We start from the raw sequence: 26,103 nt of genomic DNA on the forward strand, positions 1-26,103 counted from the left end.
AACTACATTTTGAACTGACATTTTAAATTGTTTTATACAAATGTTCATAATTCATCACAAAATATTCCAATTCTGATCTTGTGATATATGCTTATCTTTGCCAACACATACTTGAGAGAAGAGACTTTTCAATCCACTGAGAGCTTCCTTATTAAAGTTACATAGACAAACAAAAAAAACATAATTTCACAATAATAAAACTGAATACTTATTACTGTTATAGTATATGAATTTTCTCAGATGGCCTATTAGAAAAAGACTTAAGATTTGGTTTGGTACATTATTCACTGCCTTCATGTGCCGAGGTGTGACCTGTGACCTTGAATCCAATTGACTGAGATTTCACAGCCCACCAACATGACAAATCTCATGATCGTAACTCATCTTTTTTTTTATTTAGAGGAACAAGATCCAATGCCAAATGTTGCGTAATAAAGGAACATCAGAGGCCGGAGAGAGTTACGCATATGTTTGTAAAATTAGAAACACATCTAAAACTAGCAACAGTGAGGGATGAATGACCTCTAAAACTAACAATAGTATGCTGCAGGTGAAGGCCTCTTGCACTTATCAGCTCTGGCAGTTTACCTGACCAGAGGTCAGAGCTTTTTTTAGCTCTGACCTCTGGCTGTGAGATAACTCTGACTCTCTCCCCCACTGCCCTGACAGTAGGATTTCAAAAGTAAACCCAAATAGTGACACTGACCTAAAGACACATACACTTATGCAATACAGTCACATACTACAGATAATATAAGCCCTCTAATATGTAATGTAATACAATTTTTAATCCTCCTAAACGTCCAATTAAGTAGCTTTAACCTTGGAAAATTCCTCTAAAATTTTCAACATCAAGAATCTTGTACGCATGTCTTTGAATCTATATAATACTTATACTGAGTAAAATATTTGAAACATAAGATTATATGTTTAGTTTTAATTCACAATTACCAAAGATTATAAACACTCTACTTGGCTGGTCATCATTTTACAAACATTTCCACTAAATTTAGCCTGACACACATTAGGTTTGGTATATTTAAAATTTTTTGGATAGGAAGTTCTGAGGCTTTGAACAATTACTGTTTAAACAATATGTGTTTGTAATGATGTACCCAGCTGTTGATCAGTAGAGTTAAAAATATTTACTCAAAAGGAGAAAGTAATTACTGGCAAGTTCGCATATAAATTGCAAATATTATAGAAGTGTATTTCATCTATGTTGGGCAAGCTGCACCAGCTTTTACGGCTGCTTTAACTTTGATCTATCAAAGTGTATTTACATGTGTTGTTAACTGGGTCTACCGGACAGGGGAGTAAAGCAGTGGGAAAAACAGAATTACAACATTGTATTAACTAGAAATGAAGAATGAAGAACATGGTGCAAATCACACACACACACACACACACAAGACTGACTCAGTTCTTATTGCATCCATTTACGGTTAAGAGTTGAATGTGTGCCAAGTGCTTGTCAATAGCTGATTATCTGGTTAATTTAACCCTCTGGGTTGTTTGCACAGAGACCCACATAATAGACTTCCATTCAGCCAGCTGTCTCTCACAAGGTAAACAATTAAGCCAACATGTTACTCGATTACAGGAAAAGGAGATGTAAATATCTGTTTGTTTACGGTATATCACCTCATACTGGGTATCAAGGAATTTGTGTCAAATCATTCACTGCTGCACAAGTTGATTCATTAAGACTTGTACACTGAAGTGGAAAGCTTGCAGTCTTGTCACATGTTGAGTTGTAAATTGGTTTTGAGGCCCAGGGATCATCACATCTTGAACTATGAATTGAGATCGATGATACAACCATGGGTCCACTCTGCAGGTCACTGACACGGACTTACTCTACTAACAACCTCAATAACCTACTTACATATTTGCTTACTTACATGCACAATTACTTACACTGAATCACTTATTTTGCCCTTTTTAAAATTCAGACAGACAGACAGACATATTTTGCTTAGTTTTCATGACACTCGTGTAGCAGGTTGTGAAATGAAAATATAAAGAGCCATATGTCATCATACAACCTTGACGAACTAAATCTAAACTTTGTTTTTGTCTTTACCTTATCCATCCTATCACGACCATCAGTGCTGTGCAGTGGAAGTTCACTTGTTCTTCCCAGGAGTTGTGGAGTTTACCAAGTTTCTGCTTTTAACGATGTTTTAACTCAACGTCCGTGGATGAAGTGAAAGGAAAACGTTATCCTTCTATGACAAACAGCCCAACCATTATTATATTCCCAACACGTTGGATCTACATAATGTTCAGTGGTAATTCCGAAACACATCTCAAAAATGACACATATCTGCCTGTATTTTCAATGCCTAGGTATTAAACAGTGAGATGAAATCTTCAAGGAAGCAGCAAAGAAATAATATAAACAGCCTATGGATTTGTCTTCAGTCATGCAGATATTTTAGGAGAAAAAACTAAGGATTCATCTTCATTCTTAAGCAGATTTCAAGAAACAAAAAACGCTTTTGCTTTTATTTTCATTCTTAAAAGACAAAAACTACGGATTCATTGTCATTGCTGCAGGTATACTATTTAAAAACCTGTGCATTTGTCTTCATTCTTACAGTGACAGGTCCAGTCAATATCCCCATCGATGCACTGTATGTGCCATCAGGTCCAACAGCCAGTTAAACGAGAAAGCAGACTGAATCTTCTGTCCAAACATTAGCTCCAGTGATGAACCTCAAAAATAGAGAAAAAAAATATTGAGACAGCCTCCAGTTCTTAGCTGAGCTTCTTACTGACGTTGTTACTTCAACATCTTACAGGCAACCAAAACTGTTCCAGGAAAGAAAAATCATTTCTTCCCCTGGTGTAGCTGAGCCATCAACAGGGCTTAGCCGTTTCCATGCCAAAATGATTTCAATGTGTTGCCTTGGAAATGAATTACAGACCCACTTCTGCCATGGAAAACACTTACCAGTGAGTTAAGTGGCCAGGGGAAATTGTTAAATGGAGCAAGATTACCAAAGAAAACATCAATTGAGGGTGGCATGTTTTTGTAGACAAAATAGCTGAGAGACTCACAAGGCCACCAAGCTGCTTAACACTTTTTGGACAAATAAAAATAACAATAATAATTTGATTGTCACATTATTTTTCTTTCAAACAGAAGTTAAAAAATTACACAAAAAAATAAAATGTCTTTGAGGCTCACTATTACTGGGTACTCACAATAATAATCAGCATCTTAATATGATCTTTAAAAAAATCTGTGTGTCTAAACTTTCATAGAGTTATTTCTGTAACCTTAACTGATTTGATTTTTCAAGATACACAGAAGTACATGATTGGCTGTTTCAGTAGTTATGTATAGATGATATAATGCCACTTTTTAGTAGACAATGTCACAGGTGGAGGCAACAGATCTGGTAATGATCCATAACGCTCTGGTCTTTTTAATCTTTGGATGTGATGATGTTGAATTTTAACTCAGAGGACAGAAAATATCTACATATAATCAGGGCTTCATCTTCTTTGGCCATCAATTAGCTCCAATAGGACTAATATGTCAGTTTTAGCAAACCAACTAGACCTAAAGCTATTTGTAAACCTTTTTGGCCATTTTGCGCTAGGGGTCCTTGGGGACAATAACTATAGGCTGTTTTAGGCATTTTAGCAAGGTTTAAATCTAGGTATCTTGGACAACAAAGACATTTAATAACTTATCCTCTCAACTGGTACAACTAGTGGACTTTATTAACATTTAAGCTGCTACTGTATCTCAGCTTTTTCATAGAATGCACAGTTTAATGTATCCTACATGATAAGTAAGGAGAATGCTTAATGACTTAAGTCAAAATAGCTACTTTATACACAAAATGAATGTTGTGGTGAAATGCAATTACTTTGTGCACTATCAACCTTCCCATTTACACATTCATCCCTCTCATTTCAGCTGCTGACTTTCAACCAGCAGAGGACTCTATTTAGCAAAGAACTGCTGAACATGAAGTGACCTCATTACACATAATCAACTACATACCATTTCCTAATGATGACTGGAAACTTCAGCACGGGCATGAACGCCACCTGTAGCCGATTGCCTGGAATGACTCCGTCTCAGAGCCCTATTACTGAGCCAGGGCTCTGTAGAAATACTGGATTGTTTTTTCAGCATACACGCCACAGGCAGCTAGTGAACTATGACAAAATATCTCTCCTGTGTTTAATATAAAAAGGTCTTTCTCTCTAGGAATCCTATCCATAATGTTGTCATACACTACTTTGACAGACAAATGCGCAGTTGGATTACACTGCACCTGTTTGTGGCCAGGTGCAGCGCACGTGCACCCTGGAGCGGCCTTTTCCATTTGTTTGATTGCCTCAGCTGTATCATATTTTAGAGCTCTATAATGTGACTGAATTTATTATCCACCAAACCCTTTCAATTTTCATTAACCTAAAATAAATACATTTTTAAAAGGAGCTCTTTTTAAAAGGTTTACATTCGTGTTCTGTAGACTTTTTTGCACGTATTTGAACCAAAATGGTGGGCACGCTTGAAGCCACAAGCCTTTTTCCAGGCGCATTTTCTCCCTCTGAATTTAATCCAATCATGACTAACAAGGATTTACAGCATTGTGGTTTAGCCCTGTGTCCCTCAGAGCAACAACACACCACTTCGACTTTTTATTTGTTAAATTAGGTGAACCTGCATTTAAATATAGGGACTTAATGAAAAGATGACATTAAATGCTGCAAAAGTCTGCGCCCCCACAGTGCATTAAAGGTAAACGTTACATTACAAACCTAACATGCATCAACACACCTGACGGCGAAGACATTACCGCCAAGCTAACTCGTAGCTAACTTACAGCCATCACTGACCTTTCTGGGTTAGTTGCCAAGCTCCTCCAGTGCTCGGTCACGGTCGTCGCAATATTTTATAACTTTTCCCCAACATTTTTGATAAGGGTAGTTTTGTTGTTGAGCCCCCGAGGATTTAAATTTCCGCCATGACACCAAAAACACCATCCGTTGAGTGCGCCCTGGTGCGCAATATTCGACGTCTGACGTCACGATCTTGTAGTGGGTGGGCGCCACAAACTGTATTTAAAGAGCGTATATAAGTACATATATATAATACATGTGGAGAGGTGCGTTAAAGGAACATGGAGGGTTGCAAAGACAAGACTTTCTTCCTACCGAAATGTTTGGTGCCTTAGCAAGCTTTGAAAGATTTCTTATGGCTCTATTTATTTATGAATGACTGATAAACACAGGAAATTAGCTAATCAAAATCTCTAACGAGAGGTACATGCAATGTCCAGTTTGTCCACTCTCCCATTCTCACCAATGTTTTGTCAATTGTCAAAATTGTTTTGTTACAATTGAAGTACAGTTCAATTATAAACACAGTAAAATGTTTTATCATAGCTTCAGTCAATATAGACGCTGCGCATATCGACATAGTCATAGCCATGGGATTTCAATTTATCAGCGGGAACTCTGAAACACAGCGGCTTAGTTTCGACCGGAGCTAATATCACGTCGGACCGTTTGTGGATCGTGACGTGGTGATTGGTCACTAAACTGCCTCTTTAAAGTTATCAAGTTAGCACAAACTACATCGTTGTTAGGTCGCCGGACGTCTCCTGCATATACTCCGGGGTCTTGGTTTATGTGGAATAAGAAGTTTATTCAGTTGTTTTGACGGGATTCAAACTGTTTTGCTGCTGATTTGTCTGGTAAGTTAGCTAAGGCCTCACGAAGACCGGATAACAGCTGTAGTTAGCAGTGTGCTTGACTTGACTTCAGATATAAGTTTAAAACCTCATTTACATTATAATCAGTCTGTGGTGAATTTGTACTGGTCGCTGTCGGATAATCGATTTTCGCTGGGAGAAAAAGATTTACCTAAGCTTAATAGAGCTAACAATAGCCGGTTAGCTTGTTAGCTTTAAACAAGGCGGCTACTTTCACTTGTCATCTGTATGTCACTCAAGTTTCTTTAGCTGCGTTGTTAGCAGGGAAGCTATCTACCGGAGCTGGATATAAGGGATAATGCTCTCATGTGATTTCGCTTGTGTCATCTTCATAATTAGATAACCAGGCCTGCGTGTGTGACTAACTGACCCAAACTGATCCGGCGGCAACATGAAGCTCTACAGCCTCAGCATCCTATATAAAGGAGCAACCAAAGCCAACCTCCTCAAAGCGGCCTACGACCTGTCCTCCTTCAGCTTCTTTCAGCGCTCCAGGTGCGGCTGACCGATCACTATCACTACACCTGACAAAGTTTTATCTACGATATTCATTACATTTTCTTTACCGTGCTTTGTTGTTACGCCTTTGTATTAAATGTGATGATAGACCTTAGAAATGGAGATCAGCGTGTTTTCCTACGTAGTGACACTACTGTTTTGATTTCCTTAGTGTTCAGGAGTTCATGACCTTCACCAGTGCCTTGATTGTTGAACGAACATCTCAAGGGAGCCGTGCCTCTGTCAAGGAACAAGGTAAAAAAAAAGCAGGTTCAGTCATTTAGAAACAGTAATTCTAGTAAACTTAAATTACAATTTAATCTGTTTTTACACAGATTGACTAGCATATAAAGCTGATGGCAATTTGTCAGCAATTCAAGTGAATTAGTCATACTTGAAGTAATGAAATATAAACAAGGCAAGTTCCTTTTCTTCTGTCTGTGTTAGCTGCTCTCACGTGTCCGCTCACATATATTGGTCTGATGGACTAATAACATTAACAATGTATTTTAAAGGTCTGAAAGGGGAACTGTGTTTTTACTCGCTGTCATTTAACACTGGAGTCAATTACGTTTTCTAGGAACCAAGGCAAATGTTTCCCGTTTTCTCTCATTGGTCATATAAACATATAAACACACCACTTTACATATTCAGCATTAAACATGCTGAGTTATCAAAATGACACAGTATTCACAATACAGTCAGTATTCTTGTGGTGAACATCGCTAAACTTTTTAAACTTTTTTTTCCACAACCAGGAAATGCCATTTTCATCACATTTCTTGAATGGTTTCTCTTTCTCTTCTTCAGAGTACCTGTGCCATGTGTATGTGAGGAATGACAACCTGGGTGCTGTGGTCATCGCAGATACTGAATACCCACAGAGAGTCTGTTTCACATTGCTGGACAAGGTGGATGCAAAATTATGTAAATAAAGACACATAATTATTGCACACATGTCAAGTTCAATATTAAGATTGCTGTCTGTTTTTCAGGTATTAGAGGAGTTTTCCAGGCAAGTGGATAGTATAGACTGGCCCTCTGGTAATCCTGAAACCATCAACTACAAAGCCCTAGATATTCACCTTTCTAAATACCAGGTAAGTGTGTAATCTTTGAGAGGAATATCTACATTTCTTATGTCATTCATTCATTCGCTTGTGGTCAGTCTAAGCAGTTGCTCACAAAATGCTGCAAGATTATCAGTTATTATTAGTGTACCTGATAGCTTGTTGTTTTATTTTTGTTTTTTTCCCCCAGAACCCCAGGGAAGCAGATGCAATGTCCAAAGTGCAGGCAGAACTGGATGAGACAAAGATAATTTTGGTAAAATACCTCTCTTAGCTGGGACCCAGTACTTTGTTCAGAAAGCTGAAATATATACACATTACTCACTGAAATAGAGACATTACAAGATATGATATGGAAAGCACAAACTACTAGATTACACATAACTGAGAGGAGCAAGAAAATGTTTCTTTTCAGCAATCAGAGCTGGGCTCCACAACTACCACGATAAATCTTAATAAGTGCACTGCTGTTATCTTACTGTTATCAGTGCAGTATTTTTATTGACCAAATTGTGACGTGCTTGAAATGTTATGTAGCACTTATGATAATCTTTACACTGCACACTATGTCATAAACAAATGTTTTGTTTTCTGTAGCACAACACCATGGAAAGTCTGTTGGAGAGAGGAGAGAAACTGGATGATCTTGTGGCAAAGTCAGAGCACCTGGGAAACCAGTCCAAAGCCTTCTACAAGACTGTGAGTACTAATGACTAACGATCTCACTAACATTGGACTGGAGGGCTGTTGGCCCGTCACTGTTTATATGCCTGACTGTTTGTGTGTTCATGTTAACCCTGGCAGGCACGGAAACAGAACTCATGCTGTGAAATCATGTGATGCCGCTGCCTCGTCCTCGCGGACACGCCTGTCTCTGCCTTTCTGCTTTTCCTACATCTCCCATCATGCAACAGCCACCAGCTCTCAACACAAAAGGACAGAACTGACGCTGTCTAATCCGGGATGGGGCGCACCAGGATGAGAGCAAGAAAGGATGGAAGGTGGTGGCCAGTCTTAAAGTGTGACCTGTCCGGATTGTGACTGATGGGGGCTGAAGGAGTGATGGGGTTTGGTCAGGGGAAGAAGTAACATTTGAATTATTTTTAAACCTTTCAAAGGATAATAATCTGTGCGGTGTTTCAATACCAGCTGAGGACATAATAGTGTGACGTTGTGTATTGGTGATGTGTTGTCTTCAAACCATTTAATGTTATTCAGATTTTGAATCAAATCTCAATAGTTTGATCTCAAATCTTGAAATTTTTTCAAAGAGTATTAACCACGGTTGTGCTTCTGCTTCAAGGCAACTCTGACAATCTCACAGTCTTATCTTGTGAATTCATACAGCATGTCACTGTTTTCAGTTCAGTTCTTCAAAACTCAAATTGTTTTTCTCAGTGGGCGTAACCTTCATGCCCACTAGGTGGCCCTGTTTATGTACTTTGTTCCAATGAGCCTCAATGTTGAGGTCAATCTAAAAACTCTAATGTCTGCCAAGACAGCAAGTGGCATATGATATCAATATCTCAAAGAATTTTACATTGATTTTTAAATCTCTATATTCTGGATTGAGTTACATGATTTCTTTGCTTTTCTCTGTCTCATAGTGTTAAATAGTGAAATCTTAAAACATTCCCACTTTGGGTGATTGTGTTATTGTGTGATGATGCATCTGAGAAGTTGGAGATCAGATGTAAAATGTAGAAAGATCTTTCTCCATAGATGCAGCCTTATTGCTGTGTGGCTAACATGTAACCCACCCTGTGTAAGAATTATGTCATCTAGAGAGCAGGACAGGACTTGTAAACTATTTTCTTTTACTCTGCTCACCATGGCCAAGCTTTTCGCTCTGGTAGCCAACACATGACACTTAAGCAGGTTTTTAGAGTTCAAACGCCCGCTGGGACTTCCGCAGTCCAGGGCTTGTCTGTACCTCTCAAACCTACCATCTCTGGATGTTTTACCATCATTTGTGAATGAGGTGATTCTGGGGAACCTCAGGTGCTGCTGCACTCTCTGGCCTCTTATTGTGTGCTAGTCACGTTTCCTCTAAAATGGGTGTAGAACAGACATATTGCGTGATCATAAACAGACAGACGATTTCACATCCCTCTCTTATTTTAAAACACTCCACGGTTGACTTTTTTTTTTTTTTTTTTTTTTTAAAACTGTGAGCACTGTTTGCTCTGTGTTTAGGTCTGACTGGATGGAAATTTCTTTCTTTGTGAACTGCTGATCAGTTTAAGATGAATAGATGCCTTTGGTTGTGTATTTTAATATGTTTCTCTGCTCTCTTTCTGCTGTATGTGCGTGTGTATGATTTACTGATAAACAACATCTGCAGGCTGCATTGATGTTGAGTGCCTGTGCCTGTGTGTTTGTGTGTGTGAGAGAGATTTGAATTAGCTCTTTCTGCTTTTACAGTGTAAACATTTGTGCAATATCACTGCAGACTGTTGGTGTCTCTCTTTAAAGCAGAGAGGATAAATGGTAACATTTCTCATAAAGGACAGTAAATTGAATCTTTGTATATGCTATTCGTAAGACTAACTCCCATGTGACGCTTGTCCAGGGTTGTTTCTGAGATACTTGTCTGATTTCTTCTCTGCAAAAATTCCAATTGATGTGCTGAATTTGAGAATCTGTCAGATCTATAGAGTTATGCTGTAGCTATTTGCAGGTCAGGTCTCACTGACCAGTGTGTTTAACAGTCTGCATTAAACGTTTTTGTCCAGATGTGGTCTGCAAATGTAAAAAGACGTATAGATAATAAACATTTTTTTCTGTCTGTATTAACATTTTGTTTTTGGAACAGTTTTGTTGAAACACTGACTGTTTACAGAACATGTTGTTTTGCTTAGATAAACAAAAAAATAGCTTCTTCTGTGCTATGTCTTCATTGTTTCAGGCATCCACGTGGGTTGTGTTTTTCGAAGGTGGCAGTGAGGTGTCTCAGGACATCCTGTAAAACACTGTTAAGGTGAACTTGTTCTGTCCAGCAACAGGAAGTCAACAGTCCTATCTTTAATATCTATATCAACAATCAGCAAACTCAGGGCTGTGTGGCCTCACTCTTAGCTAGAACCTGGTGCACCCTTCTCTTGTAGGAAATGGTACAACTTAATGGCACAAATGAAAGATGCGAGAGTGTATCTGGGTAATACAACTTGCAAATAATCACAAACAAGAGGTAATTAGCAAGGATAAAAACAAATCAGCAGCTTAAATGAACTTTTTTCCCCTTTAATTTTGCGTTATTCAGCATGTGTGGAGGATCTTATCTGTATGCTACATGTAAGTACGAGTTCCAGTGGAAGCGCTTGAACGCAGCACGAGAGGCGCGTCTCAGCGCACAGCTGAGGTGAGAGGAAAACAGCATGAACTGATGAGATCTGACCGCGCGACCTCAAACAGTTGGACGGAGCTGAAAAACAAGAGCGAAACTATCATCAACAGCGGAAAAAGCTCGAAGGTGAGAAGCTAAAAGAGACTCTGAAGAGCAGCGATGCCTCACGATCCAAGAGTTAGTCTCACTATCGGGATATAGTCCTGCTTTACTGACATGGTTTACAAGCCTGCGATGGGTAGTATTTGATTAAGGGTTGTACCTGGACTGGCAGCGGTTTAACACTGTAAACTATAGGAGCACGTGTGGTCTCGACTTTAATGTTTTGGAAATATTTATCTCAATTACAGTTTCTTATCTTGCACATTTTCTTATCTTTGCGTGCGTCGCAGCCCTAAGCCCTCTGATTTTCCTTATTGCTGGACTTCCTGCAGCAAATTTCCCTCCTCAGCTGTAAGCAGCGTGACTTGTTGCTGACTCGTTTTCCTTCTTTTTCTCCTTTCCAAGCGCATGTAACTGAAATAAATGGCTAACTTCTAACCTGCAGAACAAGGCGAGTTGTTTTCCCGAGCTGGGGTGGTGTGTCCTGTTCCGTCGGTGCACCTACATTTTTTTTTTGTTCAAACATGAATGTTTTGCTGCATTTTCAGATGGTTGACCCAGATGTTACACGGCAGCTGTTACATGCTGTTCAGCAGATTAATGGTGAGGTTTTATCTCTTCTTGATTTTTATCTCCCCTATCGTCTTCTTGAGCTGTAGTTAAGCCAAGCTGTTTAGCCAATCCTGGTTTTAATTTTAAGAGCATAACTGTAATTTTTAGATGTAAGTGTTTTTAAAAATTCTAGTAAAAAGCTTTAGTACAGACACGCCTTAGAAATCCAAACAAAAAGGGCCTTAACTTTGAAACACCTAAATGGCACTACAGTTCCAGATAAACAGGGGAATCCACATCAGATAAATTCCAGTTAGTAGTATGCCAGCTTTAAATGACTGGCAATTAATACTTATTTTAGCTCATGAGCATCACAGGGAAAATAGCAAAGTGCCAAAGAAGGTGAGTAGTCCATGTACAAAATGAAAGTGCAGTGATCACAACAATTCTAGCAAATTCAGCATCAGACAACACAATTGCTGGTCAATGCTCGCAGACAAAACAGCTAACTATAATTGTGAAGTGGGTATGTGACTGTTTTAGTTACACAGAGAATGTATATAATAAATTATAGTAAGTTGGTTTACCAGAGAGGGGAGTTACTGATCGATAAGGAGATCAGGAAAGTTAACTGACGACTGGAAATAACATAACAAACAGGCTCCTGAGGGCTGCACTGTACAGAACTGTAATATTCAGAAATGACCAAAAAATTTGAATCAACGACACATTGTCAACAAACGTTGCACGTCATGAGCTCGCTAAAGCTGGTTTGGAATAAAGGTGCTGTGCCCAAATCCACATATGTCAGGATTTATCGTTTAGTTCATGTATGATAAAGTGTTTTACTTTGTTCACACACCTGCATGTTAATAGTGAGCAATTCAGATGCTAGATCATTAAGCAAATGTATCACACACACAGTAATTTTTTATATCAGCATTGTTTTTCAAATATTTCTTTTTTCTTTCCGATGAAGATTCAACGACAGCCGCCACCCGTCCCTCCCGCACAGAGGGCTCTTTAACCCGGAACAGTGGAATCATCCCTGGTGAGCACCACTTTGACCAAAATCTGATGTCTTTACAGACCCAGGACCTGGGTGGTATATCTTACAATTCAGGACCCACCTGGTTTGTAAGATATACCACCTTGAGTCAACAGCTCACAAAGACCGCCTATTTCACGCAGAGTGTCGAGACCCACAAATAAAGGGGAGTCGAGTTACACCACCGACAGCCAGCCGGGCTTTAAAACATTTTATTTGGCAGTTCTTTTTGGAGAACGACTGCAAAGCAATAGAGGTCTTGTGATTATGATCAAATTGCTCAGGGTTATTTTCATTGGATGAGCCAGAGACCAAGATTTTCCAAAAATACTGAGAATGGTGTTTTTTGTCGCACACATTCAAAAATATAAAACTTCCACAACACACACTTCTTTCTCTGCGTGCATTTGAATATGCAGTGTGTTGGCAACTTACACTGTGTATTTCCTGCATATCATTTGAACCCTGTACTGCAGGTTTCTTACTAGAAAACCTTTGCACTTTGGTGACCCCAGGTCACTCAAGTTTCTAGACTGCCACATGTCCCATAATACATATGGTGTTTAATTGTGAGAGCATGCAAATGTGTGACCAATCTGAAAGTGGTGCCTCCCTGCAACCCAATAATACACCTCAAACATTTTTAAAGGACATTATTACTTAAAAAAATCATATAACACAGTGTCAGTAAACCATGCACCAAGTGGCTGTTAACCATCTACCATTCTGTTTTGAAACACAGCTCACTGCTGGTCAGGATCAAATTCTGTGGATGAAAGTTTTGTTTGAAATACTTGTCAGTTCACCCAGACCCAGACTAGAAATTTGGAAAGGGCAGTGAAATTCCTCAGGTCTCAGGAATGGTCAGTGATATTATGAGTGCAGGATAATAGTCTGCAGAGCTCTGAAAAGTGACTTTTGCAAATATAACCTCTGTCAGGAAGGGAGAAATTTTGGAATACAGAAGTGCAGTGAGGAAGGATAGGGAAATCAGGAGCACAAATATGAGGATGAATTTGCAGTCATGAAACATAGCTCTTTTGTTTTCTGTGGTTCATTCAGCTCAACAGGATGAAAAGCAGGTAAACAAATTATTTCTGCTGTACTCCCTGCACAGGACCTAAAAACTGAATCATGCTACACTACACTTGGTCCTCATTAGGGCACATGCATGTTTTGAAGTTGTATTTTTAACACATGCAAAATAAACATATGTATATTTTGTGCTTTTAGGTGCAATTGCAGCTACAGTGTTCATTGCCTTTTTACTTGCTCTCTATGCAGTCCTCTGGAAGTGCATGGTGTCACCACCTCAAAGGTAAAGACCAGACACAGGCCCTAACTTGATTTCGCTGGAGCTTCAATTTGATTTTGTTTACACAGTGATCTTGCAAACTGCTATTTGTTGACCTGCCTGTTAGTGTCACAGGTCTGAACTTTGTATCCCACCTCACATGATCGCCACTTTTTCCGACTTCATATTAAACTGTGTTACTATTTCATTGTAGTTGTTTAAGCACTCGTTTGTTTTTCTCTTTCAGAAAGCACAGCAAGGTGAGGGTAAGAGTGCAACAGAGGAATTCTGTGTGAAGACTGCCTTCCAGGTCGCGTCTGTTCAGCAGGTTTTTTTTGGATCGTAATGGTGCAGACTAAAATCTGAGAGCAGACTTTGCTCCCAGTCAGAGAAAAGCACCAGAGTGACAGTATGCTGCTGAAGAAGATCCTCCTCCTAATAGATCCAACAAGATCAAACCAGCAGAAAAACCCAAAACAAAACTGAGTGGACATGTCACCAGTTTTACTCTCTGCTGGTGGCTCCATGATGACATGAATCACTTTTTTTGCTAGGTCAGATTGTGCTTCTTTTTTCTGGCTTTTTTCTGGCTTTTTCTCCCCCGTGAACTCTGCACTACTGAGGAACGAGGCCACGGCCCGCTCCAGTGACCAATAAGCTGTGTGTGTCTGAGAGAGAGTTTGTGGTATATTTAGTATATGTGTTTTTACCTGCACCAAATGGGCAGTTGCACGTTAAGCATGTCCTCCATTCTTGCATAGTATTTCTTAATGACATCAGTAGATTTCATTTACATCCATTTTAATCTGTCATCTGTCATGTTTTTGGTAAACACCCTGGAGCTGCCAGGGTGCTGAGGACAGTCAGCAAATCACCTCCACTTGAGTCCTTAGACAGCATTTGCTATAGAAATCCTGGAATTGATATTAATTTAGTGTTCTTTGTTGTCTTCTTTGAAGTCTTTATAGTTTCAATTTACTCAGGATGTTGTAAGTACTGTGACTTTTGACTCTATAATAAACTGTGGTTTATGTTTTTTACAGTTAGTGGATGTGACCATAAATATTTACCAAGATCAGTGAGACACAATTGGTGAAACCTCAAATCAGACTCAATGACCTGCTTTTCCTTTGCTTTGTGGTGTATTTCTAACTCACTCTAAGCACTGAATGAAGAAAAGTGTTGGGAGGTGTGGCATTTTTTTCCCCTCAGGTCAAATTCTGTTTATTTATGCAGAAACTTTATTGAAAGCAGGGCAGTAAACAGATTAAGTGCCAGTATGAGTGTAAAAGAAAACAATTCTTATCTCTGATTTGTCATCAGTTTTTTTCATGTGTGAGTGCCTGATGGGCGTCAGTAATATCTGGTCAGATTCATTTCATACCAGTTCATGAAAAAAACTCAAGACTGGTCTTTTTATGGCATGTACATGTAAGTGGTCACCTGGGCCAGATGGACACATGCAGTGGCCACTGAGCTACACTGCTTAATATAGTATTACACATGTTATTAAAGTAACTGACTGTGTCACAGCCACAGCGGAGGTCTGACACACATTTCCAGAACCAGTTCCACAACTTAAACCTCAGAGAGGCGTGAACAGAATAGTAATGAGCAGGGAATGTGGTTTGGTGGAAATGGGGAGAGTGTTGCCTGGGAATTAAGAACTCATCAGAGCAGAGATAGCTTAACTGACAATTGACTAAAAACTGACAAACTACGTGCAACCACATTTGTCAAAACATAACGGCAGATATGTAAATAGTTTTGATAACACTGAAATTTTGGATGGTAGCTGCACTGAACCACAGATTATACTGAATAGGTCAGGGTTAGGATAGAATGGCCAGGTTGGTTGGTGTTGACAAAAAGGCTACAGTAACTCAGATAACCACTTTTTACAACTGTAGCAAGCAGAAAAGCATCAGAATGGACATGTTGAATCTTAAGGCAGATGGGCTACAACAGCAGAAGACCCCGGCAGGTTCCATGGGAAGAGGCTCAACAAAACTGGACAATTAAAGGCTTGAAAAACGTGAGACACGAAGATGGTAGGGTCCGAATTTTGGTGTTAACGACATGAATCCATGGAGCCAAAGTGCCTTGTGTCAACAGTTGAGGCTGGTGGTGGTGGTGTAATGGTGTGGAGAGTGTTTTCTTGGGACACAGGGCTCTTTATTGTCAATCAATCATCTGAATCCAATAGAACACCTTTGTGATGTGCCAGAATGAGAAATTGGCAGCATGAACGTGCAGCTGACAAATGCAATCATGTCAAGAGGGACCAAAATCCCTAAGGGATGTTTCCAACATCTTGTGCAATTCATGCCACGAAGACTTGAGGTTGTTTTGAGAGCAACGGAGGTCCCTACCCAGTGATAGTATGGTGTTCCTAATAAAGTGCTCAGTGAGTGTATGCATTCTAAACTTGAGTGTTCAATACAAAAATTTGTTGTGACACCGCATGTCCAACAGATGGCAAACTAGATGAAAACTGTCGAAATAAGCAAGATTAGTCTTTATTCTAACCCAGATTTCTGCCTTGAGTAATACCAAGATCACACTCACTCACAGCTGTGTTATTTTTTGATAAACAGTAACACCAAAGTAAAAACCAAGGTGACAGATTTCCTGCTATAAACTTGTTCCGTGTTGAACCTGGATGCAAGAACAATCACACACACCTCCTCAAATGCCTTTGAAATTACTAAAACAATGATCTGTATTTAAAAAATCTGATTTCTTTGGCACCCGGAAATGAACAGGGCAATATTACGCTTTATATGCATCATATTACATCCATCAGTTATGACAAATGCTATTTGCTGGACATGGGAATCATGACTGCAGAACAAAAAATCAGCTCATGTCATACTCTAGTCTTCTCCTTCCGCCTGATATGTTCAGCTGCCTTATCACTGGTATCATTTGCATCCTGTGGATAAAGATCTCTGATTGCTTCACAGTTCAGCAAAATCTTTGCTGTGAGTTTCCCTTAAGCTGCTGAATACACTGTCACATACAATAGCTCCTGTAGTTTCATTTTTAGACTCGACTGCAGCAGAGAAAGCAGAGTTGTTTAAAATGCTGCTTTTTTTTTTTTTTTAGAATACCTGCTCCTTGTTTTCTGCTCTCTTTACAATATGTTACAATACGTTTGCAAACTACATTTTTCAGTCATATCACATATGTATGTAGTATGTTAAAGTGTGGCAGAAATACAAAATCTTATGTACAATAAAGAGCTGCGGATACACTTCATGTCCAGATGAACAAAGCATCTCATGTACAGTATTCAAACAATTAAAATTGAGGCATTAAATGAGGTCTTTGGCTTTGTCTTCTTCTTCATTCTTCATTGTATCACTGGAGATGTAACCATATACAACACTACATGATTCCTGCAGACAATCTGAGGGTTCAAAGCTTGGTTTGATTTCACTGAATGCAACCTCTTGTGGCTGAGATAAATACCCCACTGTGGAGTTAAAGTAAATCTTGTTTGTGATGCATGTCATTTGCTGAGGGGCCGGTCCCTCGAAGAGCAGCGTGGCTGACTGTGGACAGTAGTCTTGGAGTGGAACAGAGGTTAGAGACAAGGATGGAGCAGAGAACTTGGAACAAGGAGAAGGTGGCATGTTCAGGGATTCAGGATCTCTCCATGTGGTTGATTCATTTGGAGGAGTGTGGGTATTTAGGATCTCAATTTCACAGCTGATGCACTCCTCCACCTTGTGAGGCTGCACCCTCTCACCAGTCTATACAAACAAGTAGAGGGGGTTAAAATAATGTATATTTAAGGCAAATAATTACACAAATTTAGATAGGAGCAGGTCCATATCTGTAGGATTCAAGTACACAAAATAGTGTGTGTGACTAGAGTGTATGTATGCTATCGCTGAATAGCCAATGTCAGCATTAACAGCTGTTTGCTTACCTTTCTTGGTAAGCAAGAGCTCCATCCTTGTCTCTAACCTCTGTTCCACTCCAAGACTACTGTCCACAATGCTAATGCTAACATTAGCATTAACGTTAGCTATGTAGCGATAGCAAAAACTAAACAAATGGCACCTTTAATACTCTTAAAACCAACTTTGTACCAAGAGATAAATTATTCTACATGTTTTGAAAGCAGGTTGATGAGTTGCTTTCTGATGATGTATTTGAATGCAAGTAATGAGTCACCTGAATATACAGAAATGTGGTTATGATATCTATAATAAGCTAATAAACAAGCTCAATTTTTAAAACCACTGTAAAGGGGGCATTGCGCTAGTTATGTTGTAAAGTGCATCAATTTTAGTTTATTGAAATAGTTTAATATTTCCTTGAATGAATATTACAAAGTATTATGTGCTAAATGCATCTTATAATGAAAAAATTGTAGCTGTTTTCTCTGTGCATATTTTGATTGTGTGAGTGGTATATCCATACCTCTTGCAGGAAGCTGTGTAACTCAGAAGTTCTGATGTCCATACCAGCAGGATAAGCAAATACCTTCTTCAGCCCTCTCCTCAGCCTGGAAGAAAAAACAAACAAACAAACAAAAAAGATAAGATAAAAAGAGAGGCCCCGGGTATCTTCTGGAGGAATGAATGTTAAAGATTTGAAGATGAAGTTACTCACGTTTTTCTTCTAGGCCAAAGGAGAACAGTACAGCCCAGCAGTAATAAGATGGGAGTCAGTATCTTGGCTAAGTGAGCAGTGTCTACCAAAGGAAACAGAGGTTGAGCAGCTTCTACAACCAAACAGTAGAAATCAAGGCTGTGCACCAGAATCTGAGAAAAACAATAATAAAAAATATATATATTGTATATTGTATCTCTGTGATTGCACTGGATGTTGTAGAGCTCACAGTTGGCTTTGGTTGTGATTCTGATTTTGGCTGGTTCTCCAGGCCCTTTCTTTGTGAGAGCGCTCACAGAGAAAACATACTTATGGCTCTGCTTCAGACCCTCTATGGTCACAGACTTCTTCTGAGGGTCTGACACGTTGAACATTCCTAAATGCACACAAGATTATTATTGCCTTTCATGTTGTTGATCAGCATCATAACTCAAGCATGACTAAAATCAGTGTTTATCTGACGAAAGAAATGTATCGTTATTTGTTCAAACTTAAATGTATGATTGTCACAATAGTTTGCATCTACACTATAAGTTATTACATTTTGCATAACATTTATATTTTGCATAGAAAGAGATCAAGAATTATTGACACTGGAAGCTGTCCTGTGCACCTACTTGCAGTATGACCTCCAAATTCCTGTACAATAACCAAGTAACCAGTGATGAACGCCGGATGAGATGGATCAGCCTCATTGTAATGCCATTCCAGTGTCACAGTTGAGGAAGTAATCTGAACAGGTTCAACTAGACTAGGGGACTGAACAGCTTCTGGGAAAAAGGGAGGTGGTTTTCAGGAAGGAAGACAGATAGAATCTAATCTAAGAATCTATGAAAGCAACACACTTCTAACAGCAATGCAACTTCCCTAGTTGATGTCAACCCAAAGGGACTTTCTAGCTGACACCTGCATTGTTGTGCAGAAGTCAGAATCTGTTGATCTTCGATCTGATAGAAAGTAGCTTCTATATCAGACATCAGTAGTTAAGATAAATATTTGCATTGCCTTCTTGTCTCTGTTTCTTTATGCTCACTCCTTTCTGCATATCTGAAAAACAGGAAAGACAGTGTCTTGTGCATCGATGTGATCTGGGGTATGTCTTCATTAGAGCCTTGGATGAAGACATCCTGTGTCAAAACCTCAGGTCACACCTTATGAAACACCTAATTAATCTCATGAACAAATATGGTTGACAGATGTGTATAACACTTACTAAGCTCTCGTGAGTATCCAGTCTGTATCTCCAGTAGTCTGTGTCCATTTTCTGTGCATCCATAGATATTAAATGTATACCTGGTACCTGCTTCAAAATTTCCTGCAAAATAAAGGTGTATGACGATAAATGACAAAATAGGAAAATCTTAAAGGATGCATTTAGAGTGACCACTAAAGGAAAACAATAAAACAAACACTTACCAGCAGCGAGGAATAATGTGTTGTTTCCCTCTGGCAAATGTATCCATTGCAGAGTACAAGGCACTGCATTTCCCAGGACGCACCACTCCACTGTAAAGCCACAAGTAGCAGTGTCCTCTTCAGCCCAGGAGAGATTGAAACCACCAGCTGAGCTGCTGTTCAACTGCTTCTCTACTAGCAGGTTCTCTGGACAGAAAAACAAATTTAACAAATTTTACCACTTGATATGTACAAACTGCTGAATATCTTAGATTGTGGATGAGAAAAAAAACACATTTAGTTCAAAACAAAATATCTAAAGTGATGAATCCAGAAAAATAGTAGTGATGGTAGATTCAAAACACAACACTAACAACAAACAAGTTTTTAGACATTTTATCTAAGAATGATTTTCCTCTCACTGTACAATGACCATCTAATGGCAGAAATATAAGCTACTGATCGCCACCAGTATCAGTTTTTTCCTCTGTCGACTCCATTTTTTGTAATACAAACTTGCCAAGGACAACAAGTTAGCAATATGACGTGATGGGAGAAGCGTGTATGTGTAATTCCAGCTAAATTGAGAGAATCTAAGCTGACTCCGTGGTACTCACTGGTATCGTCCAACTTTGGGATGGTGATGTGAGCAGGGATGGAGGGGCCATTGCGCAGGATAGCCTCAACAGTGAAGTCATACTGCCCCGGACCAATGGGGACCTCTGCCTGGGTCTGTTCACTGTCTAAAGCAGGTATCAACTCAGTCCTGTTTTGCCCTTCCTGCGACCCCTGAACTGTGAAACCTTGGATAGTTGCTGAGCCAAGATCATCCTGAGAACAAAGATAGTGATGAAAGTTCAAGCTGTGGTGATATATGTTACCTTAACTAAACCAAACAGAGTTTGTGCACCATTACACCAATACTTGTGCCAGAATGACACATCTGTAGGAAAACAGACACAGACAAAAAACAGACAAGTCTCACCAGCTTCCACAATAGTGTAACTTGACGACTGTAGGGGTCAGACATCTGCTTTATTCTCCTCCATAAGTCTAAGGTTACAAATGGATCTGAGGAAAGCACATGAAGATTATTTGTTTAGGTGTCACAGGCATCAACAGATCTTTCAATACCACTACCAGCATACGTGTTGTATGTACTAGCACAGTAGTACTACCAGTAGTTTAAAGTCTGGCCTTGAACCAAATTTGTGATGTCTAGGACTTGTATTGTTGGCTCAGCTGATTCTTGTCTGCTCCCAGTAAGACACACTTTTTGTACTCACAGGTTGTGAAGGGTATGGGCTTGGTCCATTTTCCCCAGAACCTGCCATTGACAGAGCAGCGCACCCTAGTAGAGTAGCGGGTGCTGGGTAGCAGATGTTGCAGTTTGACTTTGCAGGGATCACTCACGCTCTTGCAATTCAGCTGTTACAAACACACAGAAGGAAGGTTAAAAAATGCACTAAAGCTTCCATTTCTGCAGTATGAATATTTTAGTTAAACTCAATTATACTCACCTCGGTAGTGCTGCCTGGGTCTACAGCGACCTGACAGAGGAGGTTCATCTGAGTCAGGTTTCCCTGTACGATCCAGGACACAGTGGTGTCTGTCATCCCAGGGCTCACTCCTCCCCATTCCGTAACAGGAGACACTAACAGCAACACACAAATCCGATGGTACAATTTAGTAAATGTGTGCAGAGTGACGGAGAAGAGAAAAGATCACGCTGACCTGCAGATCATTAACAGCCTAAGAAAAGGTTTCCCTTTGAGTGCAGGTGGGAACATCAGTCAAGTAAGTGTAATCCTAGGCACTGCTACAGTCATGACTCAGTAGATCAATTAGACAGCCTTGTGGATAACTGTTGACCAGTCAATAAAATTGCATCCCCTTATGAGAAGCATGGGGTGAGACGGTTGAAAGAACATGTCAGAGAAGAGATTTTTGTTGTGCAGACTCTTTGCATGTCAGATTTTTACATTGTACTCTCTGAGAATGTTTGAAACTATCTCCTGAAGAACAGAAGAAGACAGAAGAAAATCCACAACCGTGGCTTTAGCATATACTGTATATTCCATATTCTGTTTAGATGTTCAGGTGACCTCTGACCTCTTTCAGAGATATTGAAGCTATAGCTTGCTGTCTCCTCTCCCAGCTGGTCCTTCACCACCACACTGATGTTGTACTCTTCCAAATCTGGGATGGCCTGGAAAGTACAGGATGATGGCCCACAGGTGACGGGTGCCTGGTCTGAGTTCCTGTGTTTTCCACAACAAAGATGGGAAAAGTCTCACTAGAAATTCAGTAGAACTGTCTGCTTGGAATTTGGTTGTTTGGATACACCATAGTTTCTCTGGCTTTTGAGTGTTGTCAAGCTGTCTTTAAAATGTGAGTATGAGTATGGAATACTTTTGTGGCCTAATTTGAAGAACATGTAAGTGCAGTAGCTCCAAATGAACTTAATATAAAGTCTATGTTTGAAATCTTATTATTTACTGCAATAAAACAAATATTAATATACTATATGAGAGAAAACTCCTAATCTCCTATCTCCTTCTTCACTCGGGAAGATTTGTTCAACTATGGCAAATCAAGCCTAATTTTTTTTTTAATCAAAGAGGGAACTGGAAGGAAAAAATACTAAAGACATCAAATCTTCCTCACACCATCATTTGGCATTATGTTAAACCAGTATTTACAAATATACTGCAATGTATGCCTGAAATTCTGCACACTACAGATACATCCTGAATGTTTGGTAGCGTGTGTTCTTACTCTATGTGAAGAGTGCATGTTTGCTTGTTGTGATCATATAGGTCACGAGCTCTGCCTGGATCCCAGGTGCAGGTGACAGTTGTCATGTCTGAGGTCACACAGCTGAGGTGTCTGGGCTTCTGGGGAGGAACTACAGCACCCAGATACATACATGTATGTAAAAAAAAAATTATTTATGGACAATTACTATTAAAAGAATGTCAAGAACGTGAACAAAAATAAGAATAATTCAAACTCACAACTGACATAGTTCCAGATGTAACTGTCGCCTTTTCCAGATGTGTCGCTGCAAGTGAGTAACAGAGCTTTTCGGGGATTTTTTGGGATAGTCAGATTAGGTACAACGATGGCCTTGACTCTGGTTCCAATGCTGATAATAGGGTATTTTTTTTTACTGAGGGTTATGTTGGTGATATTGACTCCTACTGGGGGAACACAGCAGAACACGCCACTGGTGCCCTCTCTCAGCACCTGCTGGAATGGAAACAGCTTGGTCTTATCCTTCGCCTCAGCTCCTGTAGGCCACAGAAAAGAGTTATAGTGCAGTCTGGTGAGGATATGGTCAGCTTTGCACACAAGTAGTGGTGCTACTACAGGTACCCATAATCCCTTGATTGTTCTAGGACCCCTGAACCCTTACTACCACTCACCCTCTTAGTGCAGGATAACAGATAAACGAGAGACATGATACCTGGTAGTGTTTTACTTTAAAAACATTATCCATCCAAGTATACTATGGGCAGTCTTTAAGTAGGTGGTGCATTGCAACATACATTTGCAATGACAGCAACAGACACTGCAACAGTTGAGAAACACTGATTAAAAGATTGGTGAAAGGGAAGAGGAAAAAGGATGGGGGCCTCACTCGAGAAAACAGCAACTAGTACTACTACTATCTGATATCACAATCTTATTAGTGAAACAGTGCACACAAGAAAAACAGACCTGTTTTCTATGTATTTGGTCTGGTTTTACTCACATGCATTGACAATTAAGGATGAGAATGGCATCATCTCACCATTGTTAGTTGCCCACTCGCTCCAGGGACTCAGGAAAGACTGATTGTAGAAATGTCGTATCCTGACCGAGTGATTCACGCACTCCAGAGGCAGGTCAGAGGTCCAAGTCCATGTATATTGATGTGTATCTGTAGAGGGTACGCTGACATTTGCCTAAATCAACAGAGTCGGTTTGAGTTGGTGATTATCCATGACATCATTATTCACAGTAATCTTGTTAAAAGTAACATAATCAATACCATAAAATGAATGGGAAGCAACTATACAGAGCCTTTAAACAACAAGAAGTACAGGCATAAGATCTTCAGTACTCACACTGTAAATAATGATGTGGTTTTCAGTGCGGCTGATCTGGATCTCATAAATGTTGCCTGCTAAGCCACTGTGGTTTACCAGCCAGCTCACCACGAGGCTTTGCTTGTCACTGATAGCCTGCAGAGGACTGATGTTCGGTCTTGGTGGCTGCCAAACTGGCACACAAAAAACACAGTGATTACAGGACATATCTGAGGAGTTTAACAGTGGCAATTGAAAAATTTAAATGAATTGAACTCACCAGTGTCCAAGCAGCATCCACTGTGATCTTCAGAAAATATTAGGTACAACCCAAGCAGGTTAATCAAGGATATTCTGAAACTTTTCATCCTCTCAGTAGAGAAGCGATGAATTGTAAAGCCAGAGTGAAACACTGACCACACACTGCAAATGCTAACTGAAACTGTCATGAGTCAGTGGTTAACAGCAGCCTACTATTACTGTAAAAGTATTGCATCATCGAAACCACTACGTGGTGTGCAAATGTTGAACCGTGGCTGCTGTGTTTTATGCGAGGCAAAAAAACAAAACAAAAAAACAAAACAGATGTTTGCCACAATAGTTTTATATACAGCACAATAATGCTATGTCACATCGCAGTTTTGATTACAGAGATTACAAGAGAACACATATCAAACAAAATATTATTAATGTTGACAGTGCAAGAAGCAATTTACACACAATAAATTACCAGAAAAAGAGACGAACAGGAAAAAATACAGATACAGCCACATTCTTTACAGAAATCAATTACAGTATCAGATAGCAAGATTTTTGGCACTTAAGTGAGAAAAATTAAGCTCCTCCTCTATTATAGTGTGCATAGGTAGCCTTTTCATAAAATTATACATATATTTAATATCTATACAATTATGTCAGTACAATTATATGTCTTTTAAATGCTCACAAACCCTCATAAATATTAAAGACGACATGGAGAAATAATACCACTCTATACATAGTTTGGGGAAGGACTCAATTGGCTTCTCAAATATCTCCATTTTCTTTTAAGTGCTCACAGGAAAATAACATCAACACTTCTGTCCAGACTTCCTGGTGCTTTAGGTCCCAGTGTTTGTAGCACAAAAGGTATCTCTGCCGTCAAACGGAGAGTCCAACGGATACTAAAAAGAATCATAGTAGAGGTAAAAACACAGGGAGCACAAGTATAAAAGCTGATTTACAAAGAGCTTGTTTGCAAAAAGGCACCATGGTTTGATCACACAGGAAGAAAATGATTAATGGCTGACACACACACACACACACACACACACACACACACACACACACACACTGACAAAGGCACGTACAGTATGTCTGCTTATATACTTCCTCCCTTCAGTTATTCCCTTATTTGATTATATAGGTTGTTTTTTTTTAAATGAAGTCACACCCATCACATTTAGATGGATGCAAATGCGCACATTCACAAACACATATAAGCAACAGATATATTGTTGGTCCAGTTATGTGTCAGGCAGCTCGCGTTGTTTGTTTCTCTGGAACGATTCTCAGAGATAAACAATGTTCTCCTCACCTCCCTCTTCCCCGTTCTGTCCTTCAAGAGAGAGATAAGCCTGCGGGGGAAGGAGGGGGGTGAGAGAGGGAGAGGAGGAGTAGTCCTCGAAAAGTCTGTGACCTGTGACCTCTGACCTCCAGGGACCCAGGGGTCGCCTGTCCAATGATGGGCTGAAGTCTGCTGGAAGGAGACAAAGATCATTTGTTTTGGAGGAATGTTATTTTTTGTATGTACAACATAGAATCAATATCAGAATATGGTTTCTTAACTATCTTGTATGATTCCATGTGTAGTAAGTCGTCTTACTGTTGTTGGTCCTCTGTGGCTGTGCAGTGACCCTGCTACTGAATGGGTGGACAGAGTCGTTGAGAGGCCGAGGGCAGCTGTGGTTGCTACTGCAGTTTGGGTATGTCAGACTGTCCGGAGGCTGTTTGCTGTGCGCCTGGCTCAGCAGAGTGTTGAGGCTGTTGTAGAGGCTGGCGCTGAGGCCGAGGTTAGCGGTGTAGCTAGAGCTGTGCAGAGGGCCATCGTGGTTCTTCCTCGACACTGAGAGCAGACGCTGGTGTTGGTTGTTGTTGGCAGGCTGGTGGTGGGGGAGGTTATGCTGTAGGGAGGAGAGCAAAGCTGCCTCGTTTTCGTACACTGAACAGCTACCATCCAGACTGCCTGAGCGGCTGTGGCTGGACACCTGGGACATTGAAACAACACCAAGAAAGCAGAGGGGACATGGTTTGCTCAGCTGGTTTGCTCAGCTGTGTTCAGGGGTTTTTTGCTACCTTCCCCTCTCTCTCCTC

The 26,103-nt window shown here is 39.9% G+C and overlaps 4 protein-coding genes across 9 annotated transcripts in view; 2 read left to right on the forward strand and 2 right to left on the reverse strand.

The window, feature by feature from the left end:
• The first annotated feature begins 5,505 nt into the window (after window positions 1-5,505).
• Window positions 5,506-10,111, forward strand: ykt6 (YKT6 v-SNARE homolog (S. cerevisiae)). Its single transcript, XM_018673340.2, has 8 exons — window positions 5,506-5,729; window positions 6,087-6,242; window positions 6,418-6,500; window positions 7,056-7,156; window positions 7,241-7,345; window positions 7,506-7,571; window positions 7,913-8,014; window positions 8,120-10,111. The coding sequence occupies exons 2-8, from the start codon at window positions 6,139-6,141 to the stop codon at window positions 8,153-8,155; spliced, it is 597 nt and encodes a 198-aa protein (XP_018528856.1). The 5' UTR covers window positions 5,506-5,729; window positions 6,087-6,138; the 3' UTR covers window positions 8,156-10,111.
• osmr (oncostatin M receptor) lies at window positions 9,482-24,214 on the reverse strand. 5 transcript variants are annotated; one of them, XM_051075238.1, is made up of 17 exons: window positions 24,032-24,214; window positions 23,791-23,945; window positions 23,475-23,628; window positions 22,696-22,971; window positions 22,457-22,586; window positions 21,791-21,939; window positions 21,199-21,332; window positions 20,965-21,106; window positions 20,664-20,749; window positions 20,296-20,509; window positions 19,700-19,885; window positions 19,497-19,598; window positions 18,901-19,053; window positions 18,513-18,659; window positions 18,284-18,365; window positions 18,092-18,176; window positions 9,482-10,277 (listed from the first exon to the last, which is right to left on the reverse strand). In XM_051075238.1, the coding sequence occupies exons 1-17, from the start codon at window positions 24,198-24,200 to the stop codon at window positions 10,212-10,214; spliced, it is 2,430 nt and encodes an 809-aa protein (XP_050931195.1). In that variant the 5' UTR covers window positions 24,201-24,214; the 3' UTR covers window positions 9,482-10,211. The 5 variants fall into 5 exon arrangements, with proteins under 5 accessions (XP_050931195.1, XP_050931196.1, XP_018528374.2 ...); XM_051075239.1 differs by lacking the exon at window positions 9,482-10,277 and adding an exon at window positions 10,603-10,739; XM_018672858.2 differs by lacking the exon at window positions 9,482-10,277 and adding an exon at window positions 16,153-17,415 and having other exon boundaries at window positions 18,901-19,050.
• On the forward strand, window positions 10,654-14,696 carry sb:cb288 (uncharacterized). Of its 2 annotated transcripts, none has more exons than XM_051075241.1 (5): window positions 10,654-10,787; window positions 11,312-11,366; window positions 12,295-12,366; window positions 13,597-13,681; window positions 13,905-14,696. In XM_051075241.1, exons 1-5 carry the CDS (start codon window positions 10,701-10,703, stop codon window positions 13,951-13,953), a joined length of 348 nt encoding a protein of 115 aa, XP_050931198.1. In that variant the 5' UTR covers window positions 10,654-10,700; the 3' UTR covers window positions 13,954-14,696. The 2 variants fall into 2 exon arrangements, with proteins under 2 accessions (XP_050931198.1, XP_050931199.1); XM_051075242.1 differs by having other exon boundaries at window positions 13,648-13,681.
• A 123-nt stretch (window positions 24,215-24,337) lies between the features above and the next one.
• LOC108881044 (rho guanine nucleotide exchange factor 28-like) overlaps window positions 24,338-26,103 on the reverse strand; it is a 36,547-nt gene continuing 34,781 nt past the window's right edge. The window contains 3 exon segments of the mRNA XM_018672817.2: window positions 24,338-24,914; window positions 25,328-25,489; window positions 25,616-25,997. Coding sequence (XP_018528333.1) covers window positions 24,892-24,914; window positions 25,328-25,489; window positions 25,616-25,997 — 567 coding nt within the window. The 3' untranslated portion in view covers window positions 24,338-24,891.

Source organism: Lates calcarifer, linkage group LG13 (assembly GCF_001640805.2).
Source record: "Lates calcarifer isolate ASB-BC8 linkage group LG13, TLL_Latcal_v3, whole genome shotgun sequence".
Lineage (NCBI taxonomy): Eukaryota > Metazoa > Chordata > Actinopteri > Centropomidae > Lates > Lates calcarifer.

Coding starts and splice junctions, on each gene's coding strand:
- ykt6 (XM_018673340.2), top strand. CDS start 6,139: ATGAAGCTCTACAGCCTCAGCATCCTATATAAAGGAGCAACCAAAGCC. Junction 6,501..7,055: donor TGCCTCTGTCAAGGAACAAG/GTAAAAAAAAAG, acceptor TCTCTTCTTCAG/AGTACCTGTGCCATGTGTAT. Junction 8,015..8,119: donor CCAAAGCCTTCTACAAGACT/GTGAGTACTAAT, acceptor TAACCCTGGCAG/GCACGGAAACAGAACTCATG.
- sb:cb288 (XM_051075241.1), top strand. CDS start 10,701: ATGAGATCTGACCGCGCGACCTCAAACAGTTGGACGGAGCTGAAAAAC. Junction 11,367..12,294: donor TGCTGTTCAGCAGATTAATG/GTGAGGTTTTAT, acceptor TTTCCGATGAAG/ATTCAACGACAGCCGCCACC. Junction 12,367..13,596: donor GAACAGTGGAATCATCCCTG/GTGAGCACCACT, acceptor TTGTGCTTTTAG/GTGCAATTGCAGCTACAGTG.
- osmr (XM_018672850.2), bottom strand. CDS start 24,200: ATGACAGTTTCAGTTAGCATTTGCAGTGTGTGGTCAGTGTTTCACTCT. Junction 23,946..24,031: donor TGGATGCTGCTTGGACACTG/GTGAGTTCAATT, acceptor TTTGTGTGCCAG/TTTGGCAGCCACCAAGACCG. Junction 21,333..21,790: donor CTTCAATATCTCTGAAAGAG/GTCAGAGGTCAC, acceptor TGTTGCTGTTAG/TGTCTCCTGTTACGGAATGG.